Source organism: Eptesicus fuscus, chromosome 12 (genome assembly GCF_027574615.1).
Source record: "Eptesicus fuscus isolate TK198812 chromosome 12, DD_ASM_mEF_20220401, whole genome shotgun sequence".
NCBI lineage: Eukaryota > Metazoa > Chordata > Mammalia > Chiroptera > Vespertilionidae > Eptesicus > Eptesicus fuscus.
In genome coordinates, this window is record NC_072484.1 from 27,430,215 (window position 1) to 27,453,634 (window position 23,420).

General features: G+C 38.3%; 1 protein-coding gene across 2 annotated transcripts in view; it reads right to left on the minus strand.

The window, feature by feature from the left end:
* MCM8 (minichromosome maintenance 8 homologous recombination repair factor) overlaps positions 1-23,382 on the minus strand; it is a 40,217-nt gene extending 16,835 nt beyond the window's left edge. Inside the window, exons 1-12 of one of the 2 annotated variants that reach the window (XM_054723786.1) lie at positions 23,111-23,382; positions 20,822-20,974; positions 20,458-20,541; positions 17,767-17,849; positions 17,022-17,171; positions 15,036-15,139; positions 14,069-14,267; positions 9,587-9,672; positions 7,850-8,001; positions 6,855-7,050; positions 3,350-3,380; positions 2,540-2,680 (exon numbers count right to left, since the gene is read on the minus strand). In XM_054723786.1, coding sequence (XP_054579761.1) covers positions 2,540-2,680; positions 3,350-3,380; positions 6,855-7,050; positions 7,850-8,001; positions 9,587-9,672; positions 14,069-14,267; positions 15,036-15,139; positions 17,022-17,171; positions 17,767-17,849; positions 20,458-20,541; positions 20,822-20,969 — 1,374 coding nt within the window. In that variant the 5' untranslated portion in view covers positions 20,970-20,974; positions 23,111-23,382. Of the gene's footprint in view, positions 1-2,539; positions 2,681-3,349; positions 3,381-6,854; positions 7,051-7,849; positions 8,002-9,586; positions 9,673-14,068; positions 14,268-15,035; positions 15,140-17,021; positions 17,172-17,766; positions 17,850-20,457; positions 20,542-20,821; positions 20,975-23,085 lie in introns of both variants that reach the window. The other variant, XM_054723785.1, reaches the window with a different exon arrangement.
* Positions 23,383-23,420: the final 38 nt, after the last annotated feature.

Sequence of the window (23,420 nt, forward strand, 5' to 3'; positions counted from 1 at the left end):
TTTTCTCCCTCTGGCTCTATTTTTGTTCATCAGTTTATGATGTTCATTATATTTCACAAATGTGTGAGATCATATGATATTTATCTTTCTCCCACTGGCTTATTTTGCTAGCCATGATGCTCTCCAGGTCCATCCCTGCTGCTGCAAATGGTAAGAGTTTCTTCTTTTTTACTGCAGCATAGTATTCCATTGTGTAGACATGTCACAGTTTCCTAATCCACTCATCAGCTGATAGGCACTTAGGCTGTTTCCAAATCTTAGCTATTGTAAATTGTGCTGCTATGAACATAGAGGTGCATATATCCTTTCTGATTGGTGTTTCTGATTTCTTGGGATATAGTCCTAGAAGTAGGATTATTGGGTCAAATGGGAGTTCCATTTTTAATTATTTTTGGAAATAACGTATTTTTTTAAAAAAATCCTGGCTTAGTGCGACTAGCAGACTTATATACAATACCCTCCATTATTTACAACACCTAATTTCCACTAATATTACAGCTTCTATTTTTAAATTGAGCCACGGGTTTTAAAGGCATTATTCTCAGGTCCAAAAAAACATGAAAAATGTGCAGTGTCATTTCTTGGTATGAAAACATTTTCAGTGCCATTTAATGTATTTTGGAACCATTATCTATCTGTCAAGACATATTTTATCAATAAAAAAGAGAAAAATGACATTTTATATACTGTAAACAAAACGCAGAAATTAAATGATCTGTAGAGATAATCAGACACTGTGGAGGTTAAACCAGGCTTCCACCTATAATATACTAATTCAAAAATCATACACATACACACACAATGCTACAAAAGATAGAAAAGAAAGTGTAACAATTTGGATCCCCACGTCTACCTTTTATATCCAAATTCTGGCTAGGTACTCTGTGCTCTGTGCCAGGCTTGTAGCAAGGGCTTGGTACAAAATTAAATATATATATATGCCCAGTTAGTCAAAAGCAAAAAAGTATTGAAACATAGATAAAATGCCAGATTAAAAAAAATTTTTTTAAATATATTTTATTGATTTTTTACAGAGAGAAAGGGAGAGGGATAGAAAGTTAGAAACATCAATGAGAGAGAAACATCGATCAGCTGCTTCCTGCACACCGCCTATTGGGGATGTGCCCGCAACCAAGGTACATGCCCTTGACCAGAATAGAACCCAGAACCCTTCAGTCTGCAGGCCGACGCTCTATCCACTGAGTCAAACCAGTCAGGGCAGATTAAAAATTTAAATGACTGGTTTTACACTTAACCACAAGAAATAAAGAATCATCTGATGTGGGTTTACAGGGTAATGACAAGATCAAAGCAGTTCTCAATACTGCCTGCACATCAGAATCATTTATGTACAGATCACGGGACCATAACTCAGAGACTCTTAATTCAACTGGCCTGGGGCAGGCCACAATATTTTCAAAGAGCTCCAAACATGACTCAGTAGTCATTGGACTACAATTTACCAAAAAGCCAGAGAGCCTCTGGTCTGGTCACATTTTTCCACATGGGGGAGGGGGTATGGATGGACAACATGAGCATTCTTAGAAAGGACATTATGGCTGGCTTACCAGGTGTCACTCCAAGAAAACCACAAGCATTCCACCAAGCAGCACCTTCCAGGGCCATCATAAGTCCCTGAAGGGAGGACAGCTTGACAAAAGCAGAAATTTCTTGAGGACCATTAGACTGGCCACAGGAGCTGATTTGCTTTGGACTCAGAAGTAGTTAAAATGTATTCCAAAGAACTCTTACCTTTATCTGATTATTCTTTTTAATTTTAATTTTTTATTTTAGAGGACGTTTATTAAAGCTGGGAACAGTGAAACAAGGAAGGGCTAGGAAAATGAGTCTAGGCTGGTCTGCTTTGGCTAAGAAGTCAGAGAAAAGGGGGCTTTGGGGATAGGTTCCAGGGGTTTGCCTGGGATGAACTTCCACTGCCAACTGCTGACCAATCAGTGAAGACCATGATCTTATTCTGTTGAAACTCTCCCCTGAGTCCTCCCCTAAAATTCACACCTGCAGGAGAGATAAAAGCCTCAAGACAAAGGACCCAACATGCACTCTCCCTCCCAGGAGCAGGCCTGCATCTCCTAAACTCTAAGGGACCCCACCAGCCTTGCAAACAGGGTAGCAATGGCACCTGATTATTCTGAAAGCCCAATACACTGTTTATGTAGCTCTGTGAAGAGAGAATGGGTGACTCTGCTTTATTTTTAAACAATAAAGACTAGCAAAGCAATACTGAATACAAAAAAGGGGTTTGGGAAATGGCTTATGTTTTACAACAGTTGACATCTCAACAGACCAGCATGTCTATGCAGCCTGTGAGACAGAAGACTGGCTCAATTTGAAAAGATGGTCAGATACAAGTTACATATTACTCACACAAACCCCAATTCACTTATATCACCAAACTGTATCCTCTGGAACACAAATACGACATGCTTTGAACAAATTCATTTGTGAATTATTCATGTGTATACTAAGCAAAAGGTCAAATATTAAGTGATTATTTGTAGCATCCTACATATAATCCTACCTGTAGCATCTGACTCTTTCCCAAGCCTGGATCTCCAACAATAAGGACATGTGGATCTCCCCGAATTGGAATTCTGTTTTTGTCATCTGCGTATTTCTGGCTTCCTCCAAAGAGTGCTAATGCCAACCCTGCTTTAACAAGCTCAAATGTGAAAGAAGGAAAAAAATAAGAACATAAAGATGACTAGCAAAAGGGACACTACTCCTCTTATGTTTACAACGTTTATTTGTTTAGGGGTTTTCTTTTAAAACATGATTGAACTTTTTTTCCTAAGAAAAGCAAGTCTAATATGAACTATTATAATGTATCTGATTAAAAAAGCAAAAAATAGAAAGCGTATAAAATCAGAGCAGTATCTTAAAAGTTCCTAAGTGAAGACCTACCTTGCAAGGCATGAATTCATGCCACAAAACTAAGAAATACTTGTTAGTTTCTGCTTTAACTGTCCAGAGTCAGTTTAAAGGAAGCCCATCCTATTAACTCTAATTGGTAAGTAGCTTTTTCCAAAAGGGGCTGTAGTTTCCCATCACGACATTCATTTATGGAGAATAATGACTCACATTAAAATATGAGCAACTGGCCAGTAGAAATTAGCTATTTATTAATAAAGTCTTTATATTTTACTAGAGGCCCGATGCACGAAATTCATGCAAAGGGCTCGACCCTCGCAGCCCTGCCCACTGGTTGTTCCAGAAGATTATTCTGGAAGGTTGGTCTACCGTGCGGTCTAATTAGCATATTAGCTCTTTATTATATAGGATTTTTGCCAACTATATATAATTTTTAGCAAAGATGAAGTAAAATACTTACTTCATGGCCAAAAATGACAGGGCAAAGCGAGCTGAAAAACAGAATACAACTCATAAATTCTAACTTCCCCTTCATTGATCTATTATAAGATCTTCTTTGAAGTTTGCTTAACTTACTACATATTTTATCAAAAAAAGATAAAAATAAAAAATGTACACCCCCCAAACTCAATACATGTTATTCTAATATTCAATAAATTTCTCAAAATTCTTGATTAATCTATAAAGGGAAAAATGCTTAAATATTGTGCCAGAGTAAGGAAGGATACTTGTAAAGTATTTTAAAGTCACTAAATATACTATTGATCATTTTACATTACTAGCCTTTAAAATGCACCATAATCATGGTCTTCCACTTTAGGATATGAATTATTTTGTATTTTATGTGAATAGACATCTTTAGACTTGTGCAGCCAAGTCACTGAAAGGAGACAAAAAGGTGAACTGCATACACATTTTAAGACTAGATAAAATTTCATTTTTTCAGCTCAAGTCAAATGATCAGAACATGTAAAATCATATATAAATATAAAGAAGTATATTTATACTTACTTATTGTACAAACAAGAAACAAAATAACCAAACCGGGTGGAAGAGATATACTCAAGAGTAAACAGTGGATCATTATCCCTTTTACAATATGTAAACACGGATGTCGGTGTCCTGCCATATCCCTTGGCACTACTGGTCAGCATGCTCCTTCATAATCACTGCTGGCTTCCTACCACACACCTGCACCTGTCTGTTGAAGGGCTTTCTCTGGCTGCAGACAGGCTGGGCAAGCTAGAGTGCTGGGTTACCTAATATTCCCAGGAGCAGCTCCAAACCCAGAACCTTGGATGGAAAAATACTGAGTTCTACACAGTTTAGTGCCCCAGAAGCCTCAGGAGGAGTAAGCCCTGGATGCCAGTAATAATCTGTTCATTGAGGCACAGCACCACATACTGACTGCCATCCTTTCTCTGTCTCACTTCCCAGCCCACCAGTATCAGTATATTTGGGGATCACCTCCCAAATAAACTGCTTCCCAAATAATATCATTGCTTCTAAAGAAACCTAAACTAAAACAAAACCTTCTATTGTCTTTTCTATCTTCCTTTCATGGTCCTCCATTTGTTAATCTGGCAAGGGTCAACAAACTTTTTCTTAAAGGGCCAGAAAGTAAATATTTTCAGTTCTACTATCTTGGACACAACTACTTAACTTGAGTGAAAGCAACCATCAAAAATCTGTAAATGAATGGGTGGGGCTGTGTTCTAATAAAACTTTATATACAAAACAAGCCTTCTCTGCCTAGTTGGCCAACCCCTGCAAGATTAACAAAACAAAAAAATCTAGCCCGGCTGTGGTGGCTCAGTGGATTGAGTGTCATCTCATGGACCAAGAGGTCCTGGGTTTGATTCCCGGTCAGGGCATATGCTCAGATTGCAGGCTTGATCCCCAGTGCGGGGCGTGCAGGAGGCAACCAATCAATGAGTCTCTCTCATCACTGATGTTTCTATCTTTCTCTTCCTCTCTGAAATCAATAAAAATATATTTTAAAAAATAAAATTTAAAAAAATTAAAAAAATCTAGTTTTGATGCTAAAATCACAAACTTAGAACTAAAAGGTAAAAAAAAAGTAAACCATGGTAAGAAAATGCTAGTTTTTTGTTTGTTTGTTGTTTTTTTAATCCTCACCCGAGGATATTTTTTCCATTGATTTCTAGAGTGTGCAAGGGAGCGAGGGAGAGGAAGAGCGATTGGCTGCCTCCCGCACTCCCCTCTACTGGGGCTAAGGAACTTACAACCAAGGTATGTGCCCTTGACTAGGAATCGAACCCAAGACCCTTCAGTCTGCCAGCTGACACTCTTAACCACTGAGTGAAACCAGCCAGGGTGAAAACCCTTGTTTTTCATACTACTTTATCTTTTTTAAGTACACTGCAGAAGAAGGACCACTACTAGTATGTTCATTTTCTTTTTAAAGCATTTTTTATAGATTTCAGAGAGGAAGGGAAAGGGAGAGAAAGAGACAGAAACATCAATGATGAGAGAGATCATTGATTGGTTGCCTCCTGCGCAGCACCCCCATTGGGGATCAAGCCCGCAACCCAGGCATGTGCCCTTGACTGGAATCAAACTCAGGACTCTTCAGTCTGCAGGCCTACACTCTATCCACTAAGCCAAACAGGCTAGGGCCATATGTTCATTTTTATTTATAACTGATGTGAGGAACCAAAAAGAAGTGTTCTGATCCTCAACCAGGTAGCTCCTCAGATCCCGTTACAGACCACTCACCACACCTTCACTTCTCACCAGATCAAACCCTCAACCCTAGCTCTCTCTCAGGGCAGATGAGAAGTCTCTGAGAGTTTAAGAACAAAGAACCCCTGAGGAACGCCATACTTTTCTTAGTCAGCTAATTAACATATTAAAGGCAGAAAAGGTGTCAAATTCTCCTAGAGCCTAAAGTCTAGATCAATTTTCTAATATAATGCACTTCAAAACCTCAGTTCTTTATCTCTCTTAGACATATCTATTATTCTGCCTCATTTCCCCCTATTTTTTCAAAACTATCCAAAAAAATTGTCAAAAAAGTCTTAAAATAACAGCATTGTTAGGTAACACAAAATTTCATTTAACCTTCAGAACCCTCTGAGACAAGTATTATTTCTATAAAAATGAAGGAAAAATTAGGTAACACGTCCCAGACCATACCAGAAAGTAGTTGGCTTAAACAGGATGCCTCCCCTTTGCTTCTTCTCTATTGTACAGCAATAACAAGGAAATAATCCAATGTAAGTAACTTCTATGTGAATCTCTTTCTTAGTTTTAAAAGTAAAAACAAAAAAACCCTACATGCAACTAACTGAAATAACTCTGGAATTCACTGTCCCATCACTCTTCTGCTGAGTAACTTTTCCATAGTACTTACACTAGAGGTCAGCAGACTTTTCTGAAGGGGACCAGACAGTAAGCATTTGTGAGCCATTTGTTCTCTGCCTCAACTCTGAATTCTTTTGAATGAGGGTGGCTGTATTCCAATAAAAGTTTATTTATTATAGGCAGCAAAATCTGAATTTCATATAATTTTGCATGTCATGAGATATCCTCCTTTTCATTCTTTTTCAGCCATTAAAAAATGTAAAAATGGCTCTGGCTGGTGTGACTCAGTGGTTGGGTGTCATTCCGAGTACCGGAAGGTTACTGGGTTCTATTCTGGGTCAGGGCACATGCCTGGGATTGTGGGCTTGATCCCCAGTAGGTGGTGTGCAGGAGGCAGCTGATAGATGTTTCTCTCTCTCATCAATATTTCTCCCTCTCTCTCTTTCTCTCTAAAAATAAATTTTACAAATCTTTTTTAAAAAAGTAAAAACCATTTTTAGCTCATGTGTCAAACAAAAATGGGCAGTTAGCTGGTGAACTCTATTTTGCAACCATTTTGACTAATTTCTTGTTATTTGCAGCCAAGAACAGCCCAACATGCACATACATAATAAAATTTCAGGTAGGGTCATACATACTTGACAATGAGCTTGAACAGGTTCTCTTCAGCTTGAATCTCTTGGATGGCGTAAAAGTCTTTAAGTGAGAACTCCAGCAATGCTCCATTTTTACATCCCTCCTCAGAAGCCTTTGGTTTCTGTCCTTTGCTATTGCTAACAGAATTTGCTTCGATGTATAAAAGGAACATACATTTGTCATTCTTATTCCGAGAACCTGTAAATTTCAAAGTGTGAAATGTAATAATTGGCATTTTCATTTTCCCTACAAAAATTCAAGTAGATGTACAAGAAAGGCACAATGAACTACAAATAAACCTTCTTTCAGAGGGAAAGTTTCACCTATTCTATATAATAGCCTAGGTGGCATCGCGCAATGCCCTTGCACGATGTTTTCACAAGATGGCCGCACACACAGCGGAGGCGGGGCCTGGCTGCCCCTCCGTGCAACGAGGCCTGGGGGTCCCACAGCTCTGCGCGGCGAGGCCGGTCCTGGCGTCTCTGCTGCCTTGCACGGAGGAGGCGTGTCCCGGCAGGGGAGGGCAGTTGTGGGAGATCGGGCCGGCAGGGGAGCGGTTAGGGGATCAGGCTGGCAGGCAGAAGCGGTTAGGGGCAATCAGCAGGCAGGCAGGTGAGCCAGCAGTTCCAGATTGGAGAGGGTGCAGGCCGGGTTGAGGAACACCCCCCCCCCCCCCCCCACACAAATTGCATGCACCAGGATTCTAGTCCTATATAATAAAGAGCTTAATATGCTAATTGGACCTGACAGCAGAACGACCTTCAAGAACAACTGGGGGGGGTGGGGAGAGGGGACGGGACAGGGCCACAGAGCTGTGAGGCAGCCGAGGCTTCGAGGGCGGAGCCCCTTACACAAATTTTGTGCATCGGGCCTCTAGTGTACGAAATAAGAACAAGGAACTCTCTAAATTAATGGAGATTCAGAAGTACCTTTAAAAAAGACAAATGTTGACAAATTACTGAGGGACAATCCAAATGAGGAAAGAGTTATACCACACCTTCTTCAGCATTTGAGACTTTGACAACTCCAGTAATAGTCACTGTGTCTCCCGGAACGCAGCTATCCACAAGATCATAAACAAGCTCACATTCTATCGTTCGTGGAATCCGACCTGCTTCTCGCTGATCGTCAGACATCAGCTCCTGGATTCTAAATAGGTAAGCAATTTTCAGTGAGTACACATATTGACTTTGGGTTATTTCTTCTACATATTAACTAGTCAGGGTCCACATAGTGCTGAGCTAGATAAAGGACCCATTAGTTTTCTAAAATTAGTTTAAAACGTTCAATGATGTATCTAAAATCACTTCAGCAGTTTGCAGTTAAGGATGGGCAGGATGAGCATTGTGCATTTGTCACCCTCCCTCCAAAATGTCCACCCAAAATTACACTTACTAAAAGTAAAGAGAAATTTTCGGGTGTGCATCAAACAAGAAATACTAAATTTTAGAAAACAGTAAATGGGAAAGTATTGATGGACAAAAACAAAATGATGTCCACAACATACTACACAGGAAAAAGTTACAAAAAAGTGGAAGTCACTGTTTTATACCCCTAGGTGTGACTTCCTAGTATCAGGAGGTCACTATTCAAATTCAGTTGAAATATTGGTGTCAAATGGGTACTGGATTTACGGGGGTGAGCACTTCATTAAGTTAAATAAATGTCTAGTCACTATGTTGTACACCTGAAACTAATATAATATTGTATGTTGTAATTGAAAATATTTTTTAAAGTGAGAAAAAAATCCAATTAAAATATTTAAGCTCCTTTTCTTTCTGCTATTTTTACCGGAAAACAGAGATTTTGTTCAAATAATTAAATTACCCTGGATCTTCTATGTATATATTCTATTGTGGCCCTTTTAGCACCTCTGAAGCCCTCATTACACCCTTCAGTGGTGAAAGTACTGTAAACGTGGCCTGGATACCAGGCTCCCCCACTCACCAGAGATACAATCACACTCAGGAGGAGTCTGAAACATTTCCTCTTTTATAAAATAGAGTATTTGTAAATATCTCAGCATAGAGAACAATTATTACATGTGTTGATCTTGGTTTTTACAGGGCAGAGCGGGTAAAGGTAGAGCGTGATAGCAATCTACCTCCCTTTTCCCCTAGATTCTAGTTTTTTAAGACCATCTCCTGTTTTAGCCACGTTTTCTGAGAGAGCATTCTAACTTCAAAACTACCTATTATTTTATATTTAGGATGTAGTTATGCAACTATAGCTAGAAAAATGAAATAAATTGTTAAACACACACACACACACAATTTGACTTGTTTTAAAAAACAGCTTTTTAAAAAAATCTACATTAAAATGCCTCATGGATTGTGAGAACATAAAATAAAACATGCCCATTTCTAAGAAATTCTTTATTTTAAACTTTCAAAACAGTATTATTTTTATCATAGCTCATTATGGAAATTATACAGTTTTGTTTATGGTCTACATCCAGTTCAATGAGTCATATAAGTGAGAAATACCATGAACTATTTCTCAGTAGAAAAAGGACATAATACTCGCACATCAAATCCTTTCTGGTATCCAATAGAGAACAAATTTTGAATAAAGACAATTATCATTTCAACACAAACTCCTAATTAAGCCTTTTATTGTATACTTTATAAATGTATACAAATAAGAATCCTAGTATAATATAGGAAAATTATAGATTCTCTTTGCAGTTGAAATATCGTAAAACTGCCTTTTATTAAATAGTGTGATTGCTTACTTGATTGACTGCCAGTCCATCGTCACTGTGAGAGGAGAGCTAGGGAGAGCAGTAAATGACTTCCCTCGACACGTAGGCACAAGACACTGCAACAAGATTCGCATTCAGATTTTGATAAAGTACAATCACATTTCAAGTTTTTATTTAATATTGTTTCAATAGATCCATGTTCCTCTCTCACATTGATGTTTCTCTTTCCCTTCCTTCCTGTCTAAAATCAATAAAAACATATCCTCAGGTGAGGATTAAAAAAAAATTATCAGAATGGAAAATGCAGTAAGAGCTGCAATGTTTTCCTATTTCCTTCTGCACTGATTCTGTATCACAAGCTTTTGAGGGACCAGCCACCTTTTCAGCTGGTCCCTCTTGATCACTGCTTTTACTCTTTCTGTTGGGGATATGCAAGGTTCCTCACCCTAAGGTGCCTCTCACCCTAAGCTCTATTCCTTCCTTTGTGCCCAGGCAGTCTCCTGATCCTGAATGCCCTCTCGCATATGGTCCCACATACTCAGCCTCAATCTTTACCTTTTCAAAAGCCTTTCCTGGGTCTTCTAATCACCAGCTCTCCCAACTAGCCTCCTTTTGCACTGTTTATCATAACATACATACCTGTGTGTTATGATAAATAACAAATGAATAAGTTGTGTTCAAGTTTTCATACGTCACTTGTTTGCTGAGTGAACTTTAAGGTGCATTTATAAATTCAGAGATTGTGGCAGACTGTATTTTCCAAATATGGTTGCAACAATATCTCCCCATAAGGCTTTATACAACCTTGCCACTCCCCCATCAAGAAATGGCGTCTAATCTCCCCTTTTTGGAATCTGGACAGGCTTGTGACACACTTTGTAACCAATGGAATATGAGAGAATTGATGCCACCTGACTTCTGAGGCTAGCTAAAAAGAGACAAAGCCATTTCTGCCTATCAGCTGGACTTCTTAAAGCAATCAGCAGCCATATGAACAGCCTACGTGTCCTGAATTGTCATACTGTGTAAGAGAAGCCAAAATCAGCCCACACAGAAAAGCCATATGGAGGAGAGATCACTGGCCAGCCCCTAGCCACTCCACCCCTTGCTGTTCCAGCTCCAGCCACCATCTGACTACAACTACATGAGAGATCTAGAGCCTGAACTACCCAGCCAAGCAGTTCTTCCAAACTCCTGACCCACAGAAACCAGGAGAAATAATAAAATTCCTGATTTAAATAAGGATTTAGCCTGGTTGGTGTGGCTCAGTGGTTGAGCATTGACCCATGAACCAGGAGGTCATGGTTAGATTCCCAGTCAGGGTACATGTCCAGATTGCAGGCTTGATCCCCAGTGTGGGGCATGCAAGAGGCAGCTGATCAAAGATTGTCTCTCATCATTGATGTTTCTATCTCTCCCTCTCCCTTCCTCTCTGACATAAATAAAAATATATTAAATGAGGATTTAATTTCTGGCCTCTGAGCTAAGGCACTGCCTGAAACTTAAGCCCAAACAGTGGATGACACCAATTTATCAACAACCCTGATTATTCAGAACCAATAGCTTGTTCTTCCTGTGAGAGAAATAAGCCTTAGGAAATTCCAATTTGAGTAAATGTATAATAAATATAAAGTTTATTAAAGTCCAAGGATGGTAAAGGCAACTCTGGAAAAGAAGAACAGATATGGAAAATCTAACTACCTTATCAAAAGTTTTAATAAGATCAATGTAAATAAGATCATAAAGAGTTGACAAAGGACCAGTGAAACGAAACAGAATTGCATGTCTATAGGAACACGGTATACTACAGCAAAGCAGGAATAAATAGAGGGCTTAATTAATCATTGTTGGCAACTGACTTTTCATCTAAAAGAATATTAGAACCTTAGCTTTTTGCCACTGACAAAATTAAATTCTGGATAGATGAAAGATCTAAATATGAAAAACAAGGTTTAAATTCCAGAAATAAACAATTTTTATGTTTCAAATTGTGTGCTGATCTGAGTAGCATGATGAAATCTCGCCCCATCCCACTCTGCCCCTCCCAGAACATGAATCATCCCTTTGTCCAACATATCCATGCTGCATACACTCCCCACCTTTTAGTCACTTAGTAGCTGTCTGGGTTATCAGATCAACTGTCTCAGCATCACAGTGCTTATGTTCAAGTAACCCTTATTTTACTTAATTATGGCTCCAAAGTACAAGAGCAGTGATGCTGGCAATTCGGATATGCCAGAGAAAACAAAGTGTTTCCTTTACGTGAAAAGTTATGTACATGTAGGAAAAAACGTAGTATATATAGGGTTCAGTACTATCTGCCATTTCAGGCATCCATGGGGGTCTTGGAATGAATCTCCTGCAGATAAGAGGGGAACTTATGTATAAACAGAAAAATGAATAGAAGATATAAACATAAAATTCAGTAAAGAATAAAAATGAGCCCTGGCCAGTGTGGCTCAGCTGGTTGGGCATTGTCACATACACCAAAGGTTGCCAGTACAATTCCTGGTCAGAGCACATGCCCGGGTTGAGGGGTCAATCCCCTGTAGGGGGTGTGTAGGAGGCAGCCAATCAATGTTTTTCTCTCCCCCTCCCTTTCCCACTCTCTAAAAATATATATTTTTTAAATCTTAAAAAAAAAAAAAAAAAGTGCCCTAATGGGTTTGGCTCAGTGGATAGAGCGTCTGCCTGCAGACTGAAAGGTCCCAGGTTCGATTCGGTCAAGGGCATGTACCTTGGTTGTGGACACATCCCCAGTAGGAGGTGTGCAGGAGGCAGCTGATCGATGTTTCTCTCTCATCGATGTTTCTAACTCTCTATCTCTTTCCCTTCCTCTCTGTAAAAAAATCAATAAAATATATTTTAAAAAAATTAATAAAATATATTTTTTAAAAAATACAGATGAATGGTCAATAAAGATGTGAAAAGATACTCAACTATAACAAAAATCATAGCAATTCATATTGAAAATGAAATTCTATTTCACACCCATCACATTGGCAAACATTAAAAAGCCTAGCAACACCAAGTGTTAATGAAAACACGAGAAAATGCCAATTGCTTAACACTACCAGTAGGGGTGTAAGTTGGGACCAACACTCTGGAAAGTAATTTGGCAACATTTAATAAAGTTAAAAATAAGCATATCCTATAACAGAAATTTCTTTGTTAAGGAGACATGTACAAGAATGTTCTCTACAGCATGGAAACAACACAAATGTTCACCAGAATAGATAATTAGTAGCTGTTCATTTAATAGAATACTCCACAACAGTAAAAATGAAAGAATTAGATGTGTATCAAGATAGGCAGAACTGCCCTGGCTGGTGTTGCTAAATGGTTGGAGCATTGGCCTGTGCACCTAAAGGTCATGGGTTTGATTCTGGTTCAAGGGCATGTACCCCAGTTGCTGTTTTGCTCCCTGAACTGGTCAGAGCACATGCAGGAGGCAACCAATTGATGTTTTTTTCACTCTCTCTCTCTCCTCCACTCCCTCCCTCCCTTTTACTCCCTCTGAAAAGAACTGGAAAAAAATCCTCAGGTGAGGATTAACAACAAAAAAAAAAGGTAGAACTCCAAAGCACGTGAACAAAAAAGTTAGAGAATGTGACATTCAGTATACCATTTATGTGAATACACACAAGAAAACAAACCCTACATATATAGTCAAGTATGAAAATGTAGAGTTGGCCCTGGTTGGGTAGCTCAGTTGGTTAGAGCATCGTCCTGATATGCCAAGGTTGCAGGTTCGATTGTCAGTCAGGCACATACAAGAATCAACCAATGAGTGCATAAATAAGTGGAACAACAAATTGTTATTTTTCTCTCTCTAAAATCAATTTTAAAATAAAGAAAAGGAAATGCAGACTTGAAGGCTACATGCCAATTTCAGAAAGTGGCTGCCTCTAAGAATGGAATAAAGTAGATGGAACTGGGGAGAGGAATAGAGAGACTTCTACTTTAACTGTAATACTATTCTTATAGAAAAAAATGAGCTGAAACCATAAAATTTAATATTTGCCAACTCATAAAGGTATACAGATGTTAGTTACATTATTTTCTTGGTTTTAAAAAGTACCTTTTTATGGTTTTAAAAATCTAGTTTAAAAAAAGTGTTAAGAAAAAAGGAACACTTTCAAACAGCAGAATAAAGAAAACTTGATGTGTGTACCTATTAAGTCAAAATGTAAAAATGTGAATGGAAAGGATACACATTAACTCAGGATAATGATGGTCACGGGGAACAGCACATGCAAAGGGCAAAATAGACACTAATTTTTTGTCAATAATGCTTTATATCTTTAAAAATGTATCTGGAGCTGGCAAAATGTAAATTTTAAGCAGTGGATAGAGGAATGTTTACTTCTTTATTTTCTGTTCCCTGTAGTATTTCATTATTTGTAAACCAAAAATACAATAAGCTCTGTGTTCAGAAATATCAGGAACTATTTTCTGTAAATCGATTTGCCTTCTTTACCAAGATAAATAAAGTAAAGAACATGCTATCACCTTTGTGGGGAGATTATACTTTCCATCTGGAAGAGAAAGACTCTGAACTTCTCCACATGCAGCACAAAGAAAAGCCATCTTGGTGCAAAGAGGCTTTATGTTACTGACGCGAACCACTGTCCCTCTCAGAGCAACGTATTTTCCATAGTAATTTGCTCGCACATTCTTGAGCTGTGTCAAGGGCTCATAGTTGTATATCCTAAAACCAAAAATAGGAACATATTTATCCATGAATTCACAATGGACAGAAAATTGAGATTGTCTGTATTTTCACAAGATCCTTTTAGGAGCAACTGTGGAATTCTCAAACCATATCATCCCTATATATATCAGAAACTTCACGAAAATTAAATCATTCCAAAAATAAAAAATGCTAAATCTTCCCTTTTCTTCTGGTCCCACTGGCTGTTCTCTAGTGAAAAAGGAAAAAAATTCATGTCAAAAGGAAAGTCTATAGATTTCAAAACTCAAGCAACTTTTGAGTTTCTAACTTCTTTTTTGCGAACTATTAGGAAGTGTCTTCTATAAATTCTGGAAAAGAAAAACAAAACCCTGATGACTACATTAACCTCTTTTAATGAGAAATTAAATCTTAAAATACAATAAAGATGAATTAAAGAAAAACAAAATTTCATTTGTTCTGTGTCTAGTAGCAACATAATTTTAACAAAATATAATCATACCACTTAGTGTATTACATGGATTATTAAATTTAAACAGTAGGGTTTGGATAAATACACATCCAAATTCAACATTTGTAAAAATCTGAAGGTTAGGAAATCAAGTTATTTGGGCAGAAAAGGTTTATTTCTGTCACGATCTCTTTGAAGAATTCTCAGTGGGTTTACTTGGTTGTGATGACCATACTTATTGTACTGATTTTTTTAATTTATAAAATGAGGTTCTCATTCTTAAACAGTCTTCAGTGCTTAATTCTAAATAATTTTAAAACCAGCAAATTCCTTACCTTGCATGAATATGTGGCACATTTACCATTGTTTCTCCATCTCTAGACAATCCTTCTTGGGCTTGTAATTCAGCTGCATGTCTTTCGAGATCCTTAGTTAATACCTAAACAGGACAGACATTTACTCAAAAGTTGGGAAACAAAATATCATCTTGAAGCAAAACTCTTTTATAGAAAATATAAAGTTTATGAACAGCTCAAAACAGAACACTAACAGGACTCTACAATAGTCCCTTAAAACCTGATATTTAATTATGACTTATTTTATACTGAATTATGTTTTATCTGAAATTTTGTTGTCCACAGACTGGAAAACACCAGCATCCCTGTCTGCTACCTTTTGTCCCAACTAAAGCTAATCTTAAAAGTCCTCATGGTTGCCCCCAAGCTATTACGTCCTAGATGGCTTATGATGAAAAAGTATTTTCTTTTTCTCCATATTCACTGATAGAGAAAATAGCCCTGGTCAATGTGGCTCAGTTGGTTAGAGCATCGTCCCGTGTACCAAAGAGTCTCAGGTTTGATCCCAGATGGGGCTCATATGGGAGGCAACCAATCAATATTTCTCATCTCTCTCTCTCCCCTTCTCCCTTCCGTACTCTCTAGAATCAATGAAAAACATATCCTCGAGGATTTAAAAAAAGACAGAGAAAATAAACATGACTTTTGAAATACCCAATACCCACTCCCTGGGCATTTGACTAGAAAATAAATAGTTAATATCTATTTGCATACAAAAATGCTGATGATCTAAGAGAAAAAATGAGACACACATATACAACTCTAATTGTTACAAGAACCATGAATAACATGTAGAAATATCATGGGCGTTTTGAGAAGGGGTCATTAGAAAGGCTTCAGAGAGAGATGATTGAGTTAGGCCCTAAAAATTTGGATATGCAAGAAAAGGGGCATTCTATGCTGAATGGACAGCACATGCAAGAGGTAGAAGTTATTTAGAAAATCCCAGAAAGAACTCAGTTTAGCTGGATGGTAGTGAATGAAGGAGAATTAAGGGGAAAGCCAGTTGAACCAGCTCATGGAAAGCCTTTAATGCCATTTAAAGGATGTGGATTTCATTTGATAGAAAAATCACCAGTTTCCAAGGACAAATCATGTTTTACCACATATGGCAACAATTCAGGAAAAATAATTAAGGCCTAAGACAGAGGCAGTAGGATGGAAAAGAGATGGAGTTAAGAAATATTTTAGAAATAGAAATGAAAGGCTGTAGTAACTTGGATACTGAGAACTAAGGAGCAAGAGGAGTCTGAAGATAGAAGCCAAGGTTCCGTCGCGGTTTACCAGCAGGGTACACATCTTTGTAATGAACTGTTCCTTTGTCTGGATACCCTTACCTCCTTTGCAAAATACCTCTTTAAGATCCATCATAAACCACATCACCTCTACACACTCTTCCTCTGAGCTTTCCCCATTCCTCCACAACAGATGAGAATCTTCTCTCTGTATCTGAACGTCCCCAGCACTTTCTCTGTCAGTCCTGAGATTTACTACTTTGCCTTGAAGCATTTATGTGTTTGCCAGTCTAAAAAGTGCTTTTATGTATGTTGTGTCATCAGACCCTGAGAAAAACTCATTAGGCACAGCAGGTATTGCTATTTTCAATTTATATATGGGGACACCCAGGGAGATTAAATTGAACTGAAATTTGAGGTTGATCTTTTTGTTCCAAATTACTAACTGATAACACCATGATGCCTGGTATCTTCTCTATGAGCTTATACAGCTCCTTGAAACAAGGCTTAATTTCCTCACAATCTTTAATAAGATCAAACTAACTGAAATAAATTAGAAGTAAATGTTATATTTAAAGTAAGCGGATATATTAGAATGAATGGTATTTTTCTGGATAGTACAGCAACCTTTTCATTCTAGCTAATGTCTGTTGGTATCTTTTAGAGAAGGTACTGTTACTGTGAAATTCCTTTAAAATTTTGACAAAAGTTTCACAAAATAAATACTTACCTGATGTATTGCCAGACCCATGCAAGCCAAGGTTTTCTCAGGTGCATCCCTTAATTCATTTGCTATATTTGGTATCAATTTAGCTATTTCGTCATCTTTTGTCAATTCTTTAAAATCCACCAAAATACTTCCTTTTCTTTCTATTTCATCCTATAAAATATTAAGGAATAAAAACAATAATTGCTTTTTCAGAGCATCCAATTACCCACTTTGCAAAAGCATATAATATTTATATGGTGAAAATAAGTACTATAAAATTTGTGTCCAAGCATGTTTCTAAAACTTGCAATACATTAACTTATTATTTATGCCTCTTAACTCTTGTGGTAGGTATTAATAATCCTATTATCCTCATTTGATAAATGAAAAAAATCGAGGTACAGAGAAGGTGACTAATTCAATGAAGTCCACATTGCAGGTAAGTGGCAGGGCTGGGAGCTGGACCAAAGCAGTCTGGCTCCAGTGTCTATGATCACCTAGCACCTCAAATACATTGTTCAGTTTGATCAGTGGTCGGCAAACTGCGGCTCGCAAGCCGTGGTTTGCCGTTCTGTTGACTGAGTTTGCCAACCACTGGGATAGGGGCTTAATCACAAGGAACAACAACAGCCTGTAATTATTTGAATCGAGAGTCTAGGTCAGTGGTCGGCAAACTCATTAGTCAACAGAGCCGCAGTTTGCTGACCACTGAGTTAGGTGACACAAAAAACTGGGACTAGTAATTTTTGTTGTATAGGACTCTTACCTTATCATATAAATCAATACGCCTTGTGAAAAAGTTTTCAAATGCTTGAATCTTCTCAATAAAAGGAGAGCTATCACTGTAAACTAATCAAACAAATATGGCATTAGCACTAAAAATCACACACATACAAGCATAATTTTCATGAGACAGAAGAAACACTAGACACACAGTAAATGACTTTTTCCAACTGCTTTGCCTTCTGATTACATTTAGATAAGAAGTGGTATGGAATATGCACTTAAGATTCTAAAACAAATTTAAGTTTACATAATCTGAAATATAGGCAGGAAGTGACTCTCTAAAAGCACCAATATTTATGTCAGATGTATACTAGACTTATGGGGTGAGCACTTCACAAGTTATATAAATGTCAAATCATTATGTTGTACACCTGAAACTAATGTGTCAACTGTCATTGAAAAATAAAAATATTTTAAAACAACTGAAAGCACCAATATCTGGGTATCTTTGTATTAAAATTTTGACATATAATAGAACCTATTAGTTCAAATAGGTTACATAATAAAGCAAAACAAAAACTGTAATAAAGCCACAGGTAGACACATGAACTAAACTCTTATTCTGAAACAGAGCTAAAAACAGTCTTTACAAAGTAAATTCTACTAGTCCAAATTGCTACCCGCCAAATCCCTTCCTGAGATCAGGGGAGAGACAGTCTACTACTTGACTCTGGTTTCGAATCTGTAAAACTATCTTTTACATTCTAAAGTTCTATAACATTTCTGAACTGGTCTCCCACACAGAAAGAGTACAATGAAGCCTGGCCAGGTAGTTCAGTTGGTTAGAGCATCGTCCCAATATGCCACGGTTGTGGGTTTGATCCCGGTCAGGGCACATACAAGCATCAACCAAGGAATGCATAAATAAATGAAACAACAAAATTGATGTTTCTTTTTCTTCCTTCTTTCCTCTCTCTCTCTCCCTTCCTCTAAAATCAATTTTAAAAAAGCACACAATAGTACAATGTACTATGAAACATATCTGTGTACATGATAGAAAAAAAGACTCTTAATACAAGAAATATTTGTAACGTACTTTATTCATTCACAAAATAAATACTGAGTGCCTGCTATGGAGCGAGATCGTTGCCCTTAAGCATTGCACAGTCCGGTGCAGTGATTTTTCAACCTTTTTTTTATCTCCTGGCACACATAAATTACTAAAATTCTGCAATCTAACAAAAAATAGGTATAATTTTGATTCATTCATACCAGATGGCTCTTGTTGTGTTGGCTATTGTCACTTATTTATTTGACAATCGAAGGGAAAAGATGTCAATTCCCCTAACTAAATAGTCAGGTATTGCATGTTTTAAAAATTCTTGCAGTGTACCAGTGTGCCACAGAACATTGGTTGAAAATCGCTGTCTAGTAGGAAAAACCACTGATCTACCTTTTATCTATCTATCTAATAAGAGACATAACAAGCATATAGATTCTATAAGAGAACAGAAAAGACAATTCTCCAAACCTATATCAACAGATGTCTGACGTTCTTTATTATAAAAGGGAGATTCCTGCCTGGCCAGCGTGGCTCAGTGGCTGAGCATCGACATATGAACCAGGAGGTCACGGTTCAATTCCTGGTCAAGGCATATGCCCTGGTTGCGGGCTCAATCCCCAGTATGGGGCGTGCAGGAGGCAGAGAATCGATGAGTCTCTCTCATCACTGATGTTTCTCTCTCTTCCCCTTCCTTCCTCTCTGAAATCAATAAAAATATATTTAAAAAATAAAAATAAGATAAAAGGGAGATTCGTTAACTGTGTTTCTATAGAAACCTGTATTGGTTCCAAGCCTACCCTTCTATCGTCTGTTCTGTGATCTTTTTTTTTTTTTAAAAAAATATATTTTATTGATTTTTTACAGAGAGGAAGGGAGAGGGACAGAGAGTTAGAAACATCGATGAGAGAACACATCAATCAGCTGCCTCCTGCACGCCCCCTACTGGGGATGTGCCTGCAACCAAGGTACATGCCCTTGACCGGAATCGAACCTGGGACCTTTCAGTCCGCAGGCCGATGCTCTATCCACTGAGCCAAACCGGTTAGGGCTGTTCTGTGATCTTATGATCAAGATTTGCACACTAAATTTCCCAGACCACTTAGGTTCTGCCAATTAGAGGTACTGTAAAGAGACTAGAAGATGGCAGGAAAGAAGAAAATAATTTATTCTTATTTTCAATTCTTTCCAGCACCTCTCCAGCGGCAGAGGTTAGCTACAGTCCCAACTTCCAGCATCTACTGTGCCATCCTTCCACCAGAGTTACCAGCAGCAACCCATTTAATTCACCTCAGTTATCTAACCACAACCTTTTAGGGTATACCTCAGAGGCCCTCCTTTGAATTCTTAAGATTCTAGTAACCTCAGAACTTCTTATCTTTTATTCCTCATTCATAAGGACAGTTGTTGCTCCCTAAAGTTACTACTATCTAGAAGCTTACCTCAATGTACCCTTTTTGTTCTTTAAGTCTTTCATCTTTATAACCAATTCCCTATATTAAACCCCCCTTAAACATAATGTTCTTATAACATAAGCATGATTTCAGTTTGGGTGAATTAATATTAAAGAAGAGACTATACATCAGTAAACAAATGATTAAATAAAATGTAGCATCCAAAGTCAAGTTAAGAAAATATAATTTATGGCACTTTTTACACTATTAATTCTACCTTCAGAGAGATAAAGCTTCCATCCTTTATATGGTATGAACTGATCCAATGTTGACTGTAGTAGCAAAGACTGTGAGGTTTGTTCTGAAAACAAAACAAAACAGGAAACTAGATTAGTAGAGACAGAGCAAACATTTTTTTTCCAATTTGCTTCTCCTACCAACAATGAGAAATTGACATATTAGTAGAATATCTAAATTACAGGCTTCAGTAAGAATTCTGGATATTAACATTCAAATACCATCTTAAAGGGTTAACATCAATAAAAGGCTGAAATTTGAGGTTAAAGTGTTTTGAATGCCAGGCATGAATAGATTCCTTCATGAAAAAATTTAAAAATTGAATAATCATTGACCGCCCCTACCAGAACCATGTTTTCCTGTGGGTTTATTCAGGTCAGGTCTGTGTCCTCTTTCTCTCCATTTTCCTGAGAAGCTCCCACCACCTCTTCCTCTTTTCCAGCTTTGAAATCTTCCTCTTCCAAATCCTCTGCCTCTATACTCACCATTCATGTCTTCTAAAAGATAGAAGTTAGAAAAGTCTTCATCAAAATTATAGGGGAAATAGTGCTCCTAAAAATGCATTAACTAGTAAGTAAGTGAAAAATAATATATTCTAGTTTGACACTAGTCAACAGGCTTGCAGCCCTGTACACCTGATATAAATCCCTTACTCTTCTCATCCGCAGTTACTCTTCTAATCCCCACCTCTTTTTAAGGTATATACAGATGTTTAATCAAATATACTGGATGCTCATGAGATAAAAATAAGAAAAGGTACTGTACCTGTCTTTTTTTTAAAAAAAACACACATATTTTTATTGATTTCAGAGAGGAAGCGAAAGGGAAATAGATAGAAACATCAATGATGAGAGAGAATCATTGACTGGTTGCCTCCTGCATGTCCCCTACTCGGAATAGACCTGCAACCCGGGCATGTACCCTTGGCCAGAATTGAACCTGGGATCCTTCAGTCTGCTCTGTCCACTGGGCTAAACCAGCTAGGATGGTACTGTACCTGTTTTTAAGAGCTCCCACAATAGAAATGAAAACAAGACAGGTAATTAACTCTAAGATAACTGGTTTGCAGTGTTTTGAGACTTATTATAGGGCAGCACTGGCTGAACATAATCCTGACCTGTGAGATGCTAGGGATGTATCATCATAGCTCCTTCTATAAAGTCTGTCCTGCAGTGTCATACACACTTTTATCAGAGATGCAAAGATATTCTTACATAGGCATTAGAGATAGAACTTTCTGGGGAAACACAGGAGTGGGATAGAGTTCATACATACATGTTCAACCTTTCTATTTCCATAGGGACCTAAATGTGAAAGATGTTAATTTTTCAGGAAACTTCCATTACTGTCTTAAAAGACAATGGAAGCAAGTTTCCAGGTCAATGTTGATTAAATGGATTATTTACAGTTTTTAGATAAATTTGTTGAAATGCAGGTTTTTTTTGGAAAGCATATCCGTACTTGTTATAATCTTTTTGCTAATTACCCCTCAGATTTTTTCTATTTTGTACATAGCAAGATACTCATTTTTATTAAACTTAAACCCATATAGTTCCTAGCCAAGTATCAATAAATTGAAATATAAATGACCTTTAAAAATGGGTTTTAAAATAATTCATATAGGTGGAACACAGGGCATTTTTAGGGCAGTGAAACCATTCGGTATGATACTGTAATGGTGGGTATGTGACATTATGCATTTGTCAAAACTCATGGAACTGTACAACACAAAGAGTGAACCCTAATGTAAACTATGGACCTTAGCTAATAATAATGTATGGAATTTGGCCCATCAACTGCAACAAATTTGTAACTAATACAGGATGCTAATAGGAAGGTATGGGGGGAGGGATAGATATGTATGGGAACGCTTTGCAATTTTTCTGTAAACCTAAAACGGTTTTAAATAATAGTCTTTAAAAAAAAAAACCGGTTCATATCCTAAATATAAAAATAATAATACATCCGTATACAGCAGTGCAACTCATTACAAGAGCGTGTATCCAAGTCTTTCTTTAAAGGGATTTAAACAGCTGAAGCCGGTTTGGCTCAGTGGATGGAGCATCAGTCTGCAGACTGGAAGGTCCCAGGTTCGATTCCGGTCAAGGGCATGTACCTTGGTTGCGGGCACATCCCCCGGTGGGGGGTGTGCAGGAGGCAGCTGGTCGATGTCTCTCTCTCATCGATGTTTCTAGCTCTCTATCCCTCTTCCTTCCTCTCTGTAAAAAATCAATAAAATATATTTTAAAAAAATAAAGGGATTTAAACAAATGAGTTAATAACTAAGCAAGTTCATGATGTTAGGGCAAGACAGGGCTTTGGTAATTGTCTAGACCACATAACACGTTGAGAAACGAAAGCCCAGAGGAACTGATCAAGATCAAAGTTTTCGGTGGCAGTCCTGGGCTCAAAACCTCGTCTTCCGACGCCCCAGCTGAAGCGCTCCTTCGACAACGCTACGTGCCCCACCCTTCTCAAATGAGATAGTGGGGGTGAACACAACTCTAAAAATTCCAACACAAATGCAAGAAGTAGGACTAGAAAATAAGTACAGGAGCCAGCCATCCGTGGGCCTGCTGCGCTTCGTTCAATGCCCTACTTCACTTACGTCTCTCCTCAGGCTAAGTTCTTACTGGCAAAGACTAGGGATCCGAAAGCTTTCCTACTTCACGCCCCGGCGGCTCCTGGCAGGAGCGGACCCGCCGGCCGGCTCTCCCTTCCTCTCGGGGAGGAGCACGGCGGGGCCGGGAGGAGACTCCGAGTCCTCAGGCGACCCCCCTGCCCACGATCCGCGGTGCTCTTCAGCGGCAGCTCTCCTACCGTCCCCGCGCGGGGCCGAGTCTCCTCTGCCGGAGTAGTCCGGGGACCTCAGGGTCTCCACTACGGCCCGGAAGCCTCGCAGAAAGACGCGCACCACCTCAGGCTGCAGCCCAGCCGCCTTCC